At 40.5% G+C, this 13,379-nt stretch overlaps 1 protein-coding gene across 1 annotated transcript in view; it reads right to left on the bottom strand.

The window, feature by feature from the left end:
* LOC145785706 (casein kinase I-like) overlaps positions 1–12,842 on the bottom strand; it is a 35,654-nt gene extending 22,812 nt beyond the window's left edge. Inside the window, exon 1 of the mRNA XM_082597401.1 lies at positions 12,684–12,842. Within this exon, the coding sequence (XP_082453527.1) occupies positions 12,684–12,759 (76 nt within the window). The 5' untranslated portion in view covers positions 12,760–12,842. The remainder of the gene's footprint in view (positions 1–12,683) is intronic.
* Between the last annotated feature and the right edge of the window lie 537 nt (positions 12,843–13,379).

A 13,379-nucleotide genomic window follows, 5' to 3' on the forward strand; every position in this document is an offset into this window, starting at 1 on the left:
TTGATTCAACGTCTGCAGACGTTGAATCACAATGCATGACATGTATAAACAAGTTTGCTGGCTGGGAAGTCTGGACATCTGCAGGAAATTTGTCTCGCACCAGGCGAAAAGCCAACCTTTGAAAGATTTAACAATGATGAATTTATGTAGCCAGTGCATGATGACAAAAACAAATTTAGGATTTCCTTTCCGTTATATAACTTAAAGCAGGTGATTGATACAGGAGAAAATAATCGCAGAAGCACACAATAAAAGAACACAATAAAGCCTACTTATTACGCAAGTTTTTTTACATCAAGAAAATAGCCTAGTTTCCGACCAGATGTTCAGAATCAGAAACACAGATAAGAAAGGTCGCTATATATAAGAGTTCGCTTCTAGAAGAATAGTAGGTAGTCACTGGGAGTGGACAAGGCAAGGTAATAGGCAAGTTGTAAGAACAGCATAGCTTTGCCCAACTACAGATAGGATAGTGTTCAGTTAGTCAGTATCCTATAATGACTAAAAAACAAAAGAATCCTCCGACAACACGGATGGCAAAAGCTTCGGTCGGTCTTAGCGAGAAGCGGTTAAAGTTCAGCAAACAGCGAGTGAAGTGCGGGATCTGTTCGAAGGAGTTATCGAGAGAAGCATTGCCACGTCACTTTGGAACTTATCATCGAGGTAAACTTCCGGCTAATAGCGTTTAGTAGCCTAACGTCGCAAAGCATTCTCAATTTTCAACATGTTTAATTTAATAGTGGTAAGCAAAAGCATGCGTAATAAAATGCGCCTACTACGTTTTCACTTTTCAACAATAAAATTTTATAGATAAGCCCGTTCAAGTGCATAAGAAACAACGCATCGATACATTCGTTTCTCGGCGAGACAGTGATAACGTTTCTGAGTTTGCCGACGCACAACCAACAAGCAGTTCAAGTTCGGTCGGTGAGCTTCCATCTGCAAATATAAGGTCAGGCCCTGGCGATAGCACGGCTTCACTAGATGTTCAAGCTCATCAGGAATCAGAAACCACCATATTGCAACACGGCCTTCGGTGGACAGGACATGTCATGCAAATGGACCCAACGAGGCTTCCTCGAATAATGCTTTATGGTGAACAAGAACAAGAGACAGGAAAAAGACCCTCTGGAAGACCAAAAATGAGATGCAAAGATCAGCTGAAAGTCTCCCTCAGCCATGCAAACATTGATCTGGATTCATGGGAACAACTTGCTAGTGACAGATTACTCCGGAGAAAAATAACTAGGGAAGGCACGGAAATTTTCGAAAAAAACAAGATACAAAAAGCCCAAGAAAAATGAAACACTACAAAAGAAAAGCTAAAACTACCACGTCCCCCACCCTCTATACAATATGACTTTTGCCCACGTCTTTTCCATCATAGACTGGGCTTCCAAAGCCACATACCATCCGAAGCCAAATTCGATTTGAAGACGAAACCAATGCTCGGACACGAGCTGGAGCCGACGACGATAGCCAAAGGGCTTTTTTCTTTAACGATCCTCAGTTTTGCGTTTACAACAGTTCTCTTCCCGGAGCAAAACAATAATATACACGTCCGGTAGGTACACAACTTAGCGCTTGATACTCCTTTGCAATCACTCAATCAGCGTGCGATTAAAAACTTAAGTAAGTGACTCTGACATACATCCACACAACTTGTGCGGTAATTCGCGGCAAACGCTTCATCTGACTCTTGTGACGTTATATTACTATTCGACAAACAAACGCAGAATTTTTGGTCGTTCGACAAGAAAGAAAAAATCGCAGCCCTGGTTCAACAATATTAAAAAGTTCGTTGAATCATCAATAGACCTAATCTTGTTTGATTTGAAACCAGCTGGAAAACAAACTTTATTCCATATTGTGCTAGTGAGTAGTGTAGGCAACTCAAAGCAAATGTTTCTTGTGACGTATAAAAACAGATTAGCCTATTTGGCACCCAAGCGTCAACCACTGTAAATGGTTTAATCCGCCCCGATAGCTCAGTTGGTTAGCGCGTAACTTCGTGAACGAAGAAGCTTCAAGATCAAGCGGTGCTGGTTCGACTTTCGAGGTGTGCGCTTGAGCAACACATTCTAATAACTGCTCTCCATTCAGCGGCACCAGTACCGGAATTATTTCTCGGCAACAACACTTCAATAATCGGAAACTTCACTTTGTCAATCTCGGTAACCGGCTCTGCGTCAAAAGCCTCTACAAGTATGTGAAACTACCAGGAATAACCTATCAGGGCTTTGTTAGTTCGAGGATAAAGATTCAAAACCAACCACCAACCTAGCCTTGGGCTACTTTGTTTTTATACGTCACAAAAAAGCCCATCATTTGCTTTGAATTGCTTACGTTAGCAGAATATGCAAAACCGCCGCCCTCCAGCACATAAAGCCAGGTAAAGCCCCGGGCCCTGACCACCTATGCCCGGAGTTGTTACTCCATGCTGCTGCCTCCTTAAAGTCCTGGTTAAAAGACTTCCTTTCCTGCTGTTTGCGCCACCTGAGAATTCCCAGAATCTGGAGAAGAGCCATTGTGGTTGCAGTCCCTAAGCCGAAGAAGCCCCCAGGGGACCCGAAGAGTTACCGTCCAATCTCACTGCTCTGCATCCCCTTCAAGATCCTCGAGAGATTCATCTACGCCCGTGTCGAACCAATAATAGATCCGCAGCTCTCCCGTGAACAAGCTGGTTTCCGACACGGACGATCAACTGTAGATCAGGTCACACTTATGACCCAAGACATTGAGGACAGCTTCTCGGCTGAGAAGAAGGCTGGCGCCGTGTTTGTTGATCTCACGGCTGCCTATGACACCGTATGGCATAGCGGCCTTACCTGCAAGTTACTCCGTCTGCTCCCTGACAGACACATGGTCCATATGATGATGGAACTTGTGCAAAACCGCAGTTTTACCCTCACAACCGGTAGCGGTCGTCGAAGCAGACTACGCCGACTTAAAAACGGCGTCCCACAGGGCTCAGTCTTGGCTCCTCTCCTGTTCAACATATACACCTACGACTTGCCCCCCACCACCTCCAGGAAGTATGCTTACGCAGACGACCTGGCACTCCTGCACTCAGCAGGAAACTGGCAGTCAGTGGAGAGGAACCTCAGCCAAGACATGCAAACACTATCAGCATACCTCCAGAAATGGAAGCTACAGCTCAGCAAGCCAAAGACAGTGTCGGCGGCCTTCCACCTTAACAACCGGGAGGCACAGCGTGAGATAAACATCAAGATTGATGGGGAACGCCTGCCCTACTGTGCCGAACCTACATACCTCGGCATAACCCTGGACAGGTCACTCACGTACCGCCGGCACTTGAAGTCACTGCGCAAAAAACAATCTACACGCGTCGCACTTTTGAGGCGATTGGCGGGTTCCGGCTGGGGAGCTGGTGCTAAAACTCTTCGTACAGCTACCCTAGCCCTTGTTCATTCCACCGCTGAGTACTGCGCGCCGGTCTGGTGTCGTAGTTCTCACACCCACCAGATTGATACCGCCATTAACGACGCACTGCGTACTGTGACTGGATGCCTGCGTCACACTCCAACGGACTGCCTACCCATCCTAGCAGGCATCCAACCCGCTGAGCTACGCCGTAAAGGAGCCACGATTTCTCTCGCTCGCCGCGCTTTGGACCCCGACCATCTCCTCCATGCAACACTCAAGAGACCACCACCTATAAAGCAGCGCTTGAAATCAAGACGCCCCTTTGTGCCTGCCGCACAACAACTCCTTAAGAACGCAGAAGAACTTAGTTTAAGTGCGGCACACTGGACGAACCACATGTAAAACACGGAGTGGCAAAATCACACCTCCACGCTCCGTGACTTCATACCCAACGCCGATCCCCGTCCACCAGGGATGTCCCTCGCAAGGCTTGCGTGGGTCAGGCTTAACCGCCTGCGAACTGGCGTCGGCCGCTTTCGTTCGGACATGCACAAATGGGGCCTGGCTCCTTCATCAGAATGCGAGTGTGGTGCCACGAAACAGACCGCAGACCATGTCATCCACCACTGCCTAACCCACCGGCCTCCACACGGTGCGCATGGTCTGAGAATCCTGGACGACGAGACTGCCGAGTGGCTGAAGATTTCCTGCCCTCCAATCTAGCCTGGAAAGATCGCTGATACGCCATCATCATCATCATGTTTTATAAAAATATTCTGATTGGTTTGGATGTCAGAAGCATTCAAAAATTGAAAAAAAACACCTTTACGGGCCAAAATATTAGGATTTTAGTGACCCACCTAATAGGCCTACCCATGCATTCAGAAATGTTGTTTTTTATTGTTGAATTGTATGGGTCTGCTACTATTCGGTGAGTCCGATTCGTCGAGTCCGATTCGTCGAGTCCGATTCGGTGAGTCTGATTCGGTGAGTTCCTAACCTCTAACCCTAACCCCTAACCCTAAAACGGCAATGATAATTAGGCTACGATACCCAATAATTTAAAAAAAAAATTGAAAAAATCCCCCGTTAAGGGATCGGACTCACCGAATCGGACTCACCGAATCGGACTCACCGAAACGGGCCATTCCGGAATAGTATAGTAGCCTATAGTCTATATGACCTAGCATAGCATTATTAGTTTTCCAAATTACGTTTTGCAGTAGAAGTTGTGATGCACTGAAAATAGCAAAATTTGCTATACGCTACCCCCACAAGTCAAAAATGAGGGTGGTTCTCGAAATTTAAATGACCGCCATGGACAAACCCTTTGAGATATTGATCTAAAACTTGGGATTCTTTCATTTGGTAGTCTAAGGCATATTATGACAACTTTTCACCAAATCTGAGAGGTATCATATTTGAGATATCTTTAAATCGCCTGTTTTCATGTGAAATGACCCTATTTCTCGTTTTTTCAGGTTCGATGTGGACCCGGTAGAGTTCATCCAAATTTGGTAATATTTTACACAATTGATTTTTTCCAGAGGTAGCACAACTTTAATATACTGCCATGAGGAAATTTTTTCATGAGGGGGGCTTGATGCACTCTAACAATTACACATATTAGCCCTTTTTAGGTAATAAAAAATAACTGATTTACATTTTACGATTATTGATTTACGATTACATCTACATTGAAAATAAATAACTGATCTACACAATGAACTGAAATACGAAATGCATAGGCCTAATTAGTTATTTTCATTACCGATACTTGAAAAGGGCTAACATGTGTATGGCCGAAAACGTTCGTAGTTTATGTTCAGTTCAATGTATTATGCATACGCGCCGACTTCCGGGGGGCCGCGCCCCCCGTAAATTTATGGTTGAGGGGCAACAAAAATGGCTATTGCAGGTGTTGTTTCAAAGATAAAATACTTTGCGAAAAAGATTTAGATCATTTAAATGGACTTCAAGAATGCCGAAAGCGAAAAACAGCCTACGTTGCTCTTGCCCGTAAAACAGCAGCTGATCGCATGGCTTTCCCTGGAACGTGAATTACTACTGAGATGCGCACGGCACGCTCACAGTCACACACTGTTTATCTTCCCACGCGTGAGGAGCAGCTTTAAAGTCAAAACGCGTGGTAGCGAAAAAGCGAATGCGAGGTTGAATGTTTATTCTCGTTTCAGGAGCTATCCAAACGTCCGTTAGATTTTTTGTGACTTCAAACACGAAATCGATTTTAGCAAACTTTATCGAGTTGAAACTACGACACAACGAACAATTACGTGAAAACAGCATAAAAATGGATTTTTCAAAACTGTCATCCGTGTTTTGCTTCAATAAGCACTGTATTGATGTATATATTGTGAAATTATATACATCTCTCATACACTCATCAATATACACTCCTGCACGACGGTATTTGATAAAAGACTATAAAGACTTTCGATAAAAAACAGAAGAGAAAACACTTCGCCGTTGTTAACGCTTTGAAGAGTAAGTAATTAGCAAAACGAGGTTAACAAAACTGAGTGATAGCGGGTTTCCACTCTGCCTGAGATCATGATTTTTTGCGCTTTTATTTCGGTAACTTCACTGTCTTGAATTGATCGTTGTTATTCACTCGCAAGAAGAAGGAAATGAATCGGCTTGTTTTCCAACTGTTCCAATTATGAGCTAACAATATCGAAATTTATACGACTGCATGCGTAAAACTAATCGTTTCAAGCAGCGGTTCTAATAAATTCGGTTTGCGACCTAGGTGTCAATGCAAACAAGACAGTAAGCTTAATCAAAGACTTAATTGAGTAAAATAACGTTATGGTTATGACGTCAGCACCTTTCTCGCCCCCCAAGGTTTTTTGAAAAGTTGGCGCCTATGGTATTATGTTAAATGCCGTGTGCTTTAGAGTGGTTCAAAAAACACAAATTTCTCAGAATCTTCCTCCACAACGCTTAAAATGTGCCATTTGCCCATAAAAGTGCCCTTGCAAAAAATTAGACTGATTGGAGGTCGTTTGAAGGTCAATCAGATTTTCACTTTTTTACCACATGATGCATTAAACACCTTATTTTTCAATATTTTTCTGTTCAAAGATATTCAAAGGCAAAACTTGTAATGCACAGTGCAAGGTTGATGGCAAAGGCCACCTCCCTAAAGATAATTTTGTTCCGGGACCAGTTCAAACTTACCATTAAAGAGATCACTGGTTTATCCCAGTTTTGTCTCTTTGTGGCTCTTGTTAATGCAAGGTACTGGCACGAGGCTCCATTAGCTACAAGAGCTCCCAACAACGACTTGAAAGTTCTCGACCTCTTTCACCACTACCCAATAATATGTCATATCAAAAAACAGCTCTGAAGGCCTTCCATCGTCACTTGTGGTATTTTTCTGAGCATCTTGCGCTGTTTGATGATTGTGTTGATGATAACCAAAACAGCAATGGTGACAAACTTGGCACAACCACCACATCCAAAAATTCTGAAGCGGTTGGATGGGACAGGATTCGACCATCAATCTCCAATAGAGTCATTTATAACAACTCGGTGACTAAAGCTTTTTGATCTGCTGTGCACAAATGGTAACAAAGAAGCAGGAGCATTGCCAATTCCCCCATGCTCATACCTCTGGGCATCAGGCCAGCATACCATAAATTTAAAGCCGGTGTCAGTCTCCTGAAAGTGGTTAATGACACAGCCGAGCGAGGAATTGCACTAATTCAGTCCTACAATTCAGCTCTAACCAAAGATGAGACTCTGAACAGTACCTACTGCAATTGGTAGGCTAAGCACCCACAGAAAAAGGTTTCTGATGCCAACCAAAGCAACCCTCAATCTCAACAAAGCCTGAAATGAGACTGTGATGAAAACAATGGCCGAATGTCATATCTGATTTAACATCACAGTCCTTGATGCTAACATTGTATTTTAATTCATTTATCGTGATATTGATGGATGTCTCTTTGTGATAAGTAAAAAAATTGTATTATGTTTAAACTTATTTAACCTATGAAAATAATTGGTGATGATTGATGAGACTACTGCCGGTTTCGAGTGAACATTTTTCAATAATAATGGTAGTTGCCGATAGTATGGTATGGAAATAAGACTTTTGCTTGGTTGGGTGTTAAGTTAATAAATGCTGTTTATATACATACTAAGTTTAATTCTGCATCATATTTAAGTCTAGCTCATTCTCTGCTCTGGTTTTCGAGATAATAGGAGGCATTCCTCCTTCTGTAAGTCTTGCACACAATGTCGGCCTGTGTGTGATAGGGTTTAACATAGGCAGAATGTGGTAAAAAAGTGAAAATCTGATTGACCTTCAAATGATCTCCAATCTAATTTTTTGCAAGGGCACTTCTGTTGGGAAATGGCACATTTTAAGCCTTGTGGAGGAAGATTCCGAGAAACTTGTATTTTTTTTTGAACCACTCTAGACTGTGGTTACTTGGTTTTATCTGTCTATGGTTGAAGTCACCTCTTTACCAAAACTGCATTTCAGCACCCTGTTTCTCAACCTCTTATTCTAAAAAGGTCGATAAAGTGTGAAGTCATAGTAGCTATCACTTCAGCATCATAATTGTAGTTTGTGTCATAACAATGATCTTTGTTCTATCATAGCCTCAAAGTAGAGCAAGTACAGAAATTTCAAATATTTTTTAACTCAAATCATTCCAACCATTCATTATTTTTTGCTGTGTTCTGTAAAAAACTCTAGCCTAAGTTGCAGATAAGTTGGAGAATGAATCATCACGAGAATGCAAACTTTCTGCTGATTGGTTTGAAAGTTTTTACTATGTCTGTGGTCTACATATCAGATTAAAACAAGTAAAATGTACACTTGTGCAGTGAAAAAAAGTTAGAAGCAAAGCTTTTATACTTATGACATGTATTTTGGCATGAAAGTTAAAAGCTGTGTACCTCATGTTATCTGCAGAACAGGTCAATCCAATTAAATGGCTGACTAAAGGGGAAAAAACATTTGATATTATTTGCTAAATTCCAAGAGTTTGGTGAGAACCCGAAACCATAGAGCACATATCATTATTTCTGAATGGTTGACAGTTAAAGGTTTAAAAAAACAAGCAACTGTCATGACATTGCATATTTTATCATATCATGTTCTACTGCACCTGTTTCACATAGCACTCAGCAGTGAGCTGCTTAAACCATTGAGCAAAAAAGTCGCAAAAGACTCAGTAGTGACTCAAGATTTAGAAAAAGTCTCTGATGATGAATTCAACATACTACCGTAATACAGACATAAATTCAGCATTTTAGTAATAGGCTAAATGAAGCAATAATTATCAACTTTTGGAACCAATGTGATGAAAGAATATGAAAAATGGTGTGTTACATGCACTGGCGTAGAGTAAGGGGGTGCAGGGGTGCGGCGCACCCCCTGCTCTTATCGGTATTGACATACGTTGAGGAAATTTCAAACTAGAGCGTAGAGTAACTTAATCCAAACGCGCTATTTTCAACGAGGTCTTCCCGCTGTGAAATCAAGTATGATTTAACAGAACGCATTGTTTTGTTATCAGAGGCACAAGAATCGAAATCCTCTCATTAAAGGGCGGGGAAACCCAAATTAATTTTGCGAGTTTTTTGTTTCAGCGTGATGTCATTGTGTACAACATGCGTTTTAGCAATAAAAAATCCAAATTTTGTTGCCCTCGTCTCGCTAAGGCCGCTTTTGTTTGATACCCGTTTGCGAGGTCTCGTTGCGCATCAAGCTGTGATGCTGTTCGCTGTGACGTCACAAGGTATATATAGTTGTGGCCAAATGTTTAAGACCAGACTTGATTTATGACGATTTTTGCATTACTTCAAAATACTGCATCAGATATAAGATGATGCATAAAGATGATGCAACTGAAACAATATATGATGCAGTATTTTGAAGTAATGCAAAAATGGTCATAAATCAAGTCTGGTCTTAAACTTTTGGCCACAACTATATGTACCTTGTGACGTCACAGCGAACAGCATCACAGCTTGATGCGCGCGAGACCTCGCAAACGGGTATCAAACAAAAGCGGCCTTAGCGAGACAAGGGCAACAAAATTTGGATTTTTTTTTTGCTAAAACGCATGTTGTACACAATGACATCACGCTGAAACAAAAAACTCGCAAGAAGTTAATTTGGGTTTCCCCGCCCTTTAACACATGAACATTCAACACTGGCAGATCAGTGAATCAATGTAAAAATGAGCTAATGTCCGCTAGTGCCAGCAATTATTTGTCTCGGGCGAAAAAGATTCACTAGTCAAACTAGTGCAAAGGAAAAACTGTTACTTCTGACTTGAGTGGTTGCCCAGACAGCAAAATCCACCAATTTTACATTGATTCAACGTCTGCAGACGGATTTTGTTGTCAGGGTGAACTCAAACAAAACTAGGCCAGCAAAATGTGCTATTATGACTCCCCACGATGTTCTTGAAGCAAAGATAGTTTGCAATGTGTGAGAATTAAATCGAAAACCGATAAAAGAAAAGGTGTTTAATGGTCTTGGTCGCAGATATTGCTTGCATTAACGACGTCTCTTACCGCCATTATCACCTACCACCTAGCCAACCTAACGCCATTGTTTTATGCAGCCGCTAAGGTTTGACATCAACTTCAATCATTCAATGATCATGGAATGTTACGTAATAAGAACGATTATATCCTGCACGCAAAGATAAAAAATTGATCGGTTAACAAGTGTATAAAGTGTAACAGGTGTATAAAATTTACAATTGACAAGAAATCATTAAGTTTGAATCACTGCAAATAAACGTATTCAAAACTTTTACTTCGGCCGACGCCATTTCACAATCCGTAATTTACGTCGGCAAGCATTTTGCCGCAGCAAAAATGCCTTAATTTTGAAAGCTGCCGAGCCGGAGACAACAGCTTGTCTCGTGTATAAGTCAAACCTGTTTTTTTAAGGTGAAAATCACTTGCGAAAATCTCGACCTATATTCGAGTATATACCATAGCTTTGGTAGAGAGGTACTTTTTAAAAACCATAGACAGACAATCGATAACAACTTAATAACATTGAATTGCATAATTCTGTATTAATTTTGAATTATGCAATTCAATGTTATTAAGTTGTTATCGATTGTCTGTCTACGAGTATATACCGCATTTGATGTTTATGCATGTGATATTCTGACATAACTGCACCCCCGGTAGTTTCTAAAACTCTACGCCTATGGTTACATGTCCATGAAAATGCATTTCCTGCACTCCCATCTTGATTGTATTAATCCTCGTATGGGTGATGAGTGAAAGCGAAGAACATGACAATTGGCAAAAGGTTTCATCAGGACATTTCTTATATATGATATACGGAAAGAAAATACCAAGGGTGGTGGGCTTGCAACATGAAGGAGGAGTGAAGACACATGATGGTCAGTAAGACAAGAAGATTTCTCAGTTTATAGGTACGCAAGTCACACAAATGTAACAACTTTTGAAAATTAAAGTATTTTCATCTTTGCATGATGCATATATGGATTATATATATATATTTCTATATTATTCCTTTGCGTTTGCATGCTTACATGTTTAATACAAAACTATGCTGGATAACACAAAAAAATTTTGATTAAAACCAACTATCAGAAAAAGTGACATTTTATCAAAAGTAGGGACGCTTCAAAGATTTTTTTGCTATTTTGGTGATTAGTTTGAAGTAGCAAAACATATATAATTCATAAAAATTTTCATGTACGAAAACATTTGTAAAAATTTGTTACATGGTGTAATGAAACTAAACCATAAAGCAGGGGTCGGCAACCTACGGCCCGTGGGCTGGATTCGGCCCGCAGCCACTTTAAAAATTATAGTATTATATAGCCCACCCTATGATATATTATTTTATAATCAAACCCTTAAATTTTAGTCAATGTGATTGCAACATAGGCTATGCCTCATTTTCTCCGCTTCTTAGGTGACTTTTATACCGTTCATGATGTGAATCGTCACAACATCCAACAAACCTTTGAACATAAACGTGCATTCTTTGCTAAGAATGGATGGGAGTACCTACTTCTACACTAATCAGCGCAATTTAGTTTAAGTCTTATGTCACAATGTCTGGCTTTGATCTCCGAGTAATATTGATAAGGCAAGATTGGTTACAAAATTAGATTATACAAGTAGGTTAAGTTTTGGTATTACAGTAAGAAAAGGCTCAGGGAAAACTCTATAAGTGAGAATGAATACGATGAACCTACTTGCTCTTCATCACTTTCGCTCACATGACACGCAAAAACAAATCTAAGGAAAAAAGCCTAGTGAAACGTTTGACTCTTCGAGCAAAGGACGTTGGTCTGATGAAAGCCTGTCAGAGTGACTTTGTTGAAATTTAAAAAGTCTTCTAAACCATAGATATAGTTCAAGATAAAGCAATTAAGCATGACGATCGACGTTAAAACTGATGTGTCCACCAAGATAGCTGCTCAGACCAGACACGTTTGTCCGTTGTCAACAAAATCGAATTTCGAGGCCTGCAACCTATTTCGTCCCCTGAAAAGATCAAAAATTGTTTTTAAATGTTTGCAGCAACTCCGATCAGCAACTTTGGCTCTGTTGTATTTTTTTCTTGATCTTTTCAGGGTACGAAATGGAGGTACAAAGTGTTCAGAGGACGAAATAGGTTGCACCCAATCAATGTTGTACTATCAATAAATGTATATAATATGCTGTGCTTCTGTTAACAAAATCAGGACTTAATCTGATTAAATTCTAAGGCTATATTTGAAAGTTATAACATTATAAAAAAAAACAAATTTGTTAATCGAAAATCTGTGGGCTACGCCCGCCAAAACTTTGCAAATTTTGCTTTTGGCTTGCGGTTAGAAAAGGTTGCCGACCCCTGCCATAAAGCATCTGTCCATGCAAAAGCAATATTGAAATAAATCTCAATTTAGCAGAGAACTCATCATAGAAACCAGACAACTGTGTACCAAAAGTAGCATCTGAAATAGTATTAATTAAATAGTATACCGTAGTATAAAATAATAGTATTAAATAGTATTAACTTCTCATGTATAGCATTTGAAAATATAAATGACCGAAACAATGTCAAAAATGCTGTTCTGCCTTCAACATACACCACAACCTCACTCAAAAAATATGCAGCACATGTCAATGAAGCAATTAAAATAGAAAATCCAAAGTCCAAACCATCTGTTTATCAATAAATAAATAAAATATCAGTACCGCAACCTCTCAAGTACATGTAGCTGCACACAAAATCAAATGATTGAATATATTTTGAGAAACCTTACCCAAGTAGATATCACCAAAAGATCCACTTCCAATCTTCCTCCCTAACCTGTACTTGTTGCCTACTCTCAACTCCATGATCGCAATTGATCAGGATTTCCACCACAGAATAAACCGCAATCACCACTAATGTATGCGATTAATGTGAACAAGTTAGTTGGCCAAATCTAAAAGTAATTAAAGTTTAAAATTATGGCAATCATTGGCTCACCATAAACGTCCCGCTTTAGGCTAGCAATCAGGATCATGACTCATGAGCCAGGGTTGCCAGATCCAAAATAGCTTTGCCTGCCAAATGTTTTGTAAAAACCGCCAAAAAACTGCCAAACTTTTCAGGGTTTCAAAAAAACTGCCAAAAAAAAACTGCCAAACTGTTAGTGCGGCTTGTCCTGTTAACCAGCAAGGCCATACACCATTATATATGGTGCAAAATGTAGCTCTGATGGTATATTGTCTTAATTTAACTTGATAGACCACTTAGTATGAATAATGAAACACAAACTGCATGTATCAAGCTAAATTAAAACAAACTTTCAAAGGTTGTAGGAGGCAGCCACATAGTTGGAGCTATCAAGTATCAACGAAGCGCAATTAGAAGAAGGTGATAAAGACCAATTGGCCTGGGGGGAATCTATGGGGGAGGGCTGCTTTTCTAGCAGGTTTTACAAGTTTAGCCTGCATGCAATAGCATTCCTCAT

This window comes from Aplidium turbinatum, chromosome 16, assembly GCF_918807975.1.
Source record: "Aplidium turbinatum chromosome 16, kaAplTurb1.1, whole genome shotgun sequence".
NCBI lineage: Eukaryota > Metazoa > Chordata > Ascidiacea > Aplousobranchia > Polyclinidae > Aplidium > Aplidium turbinatum.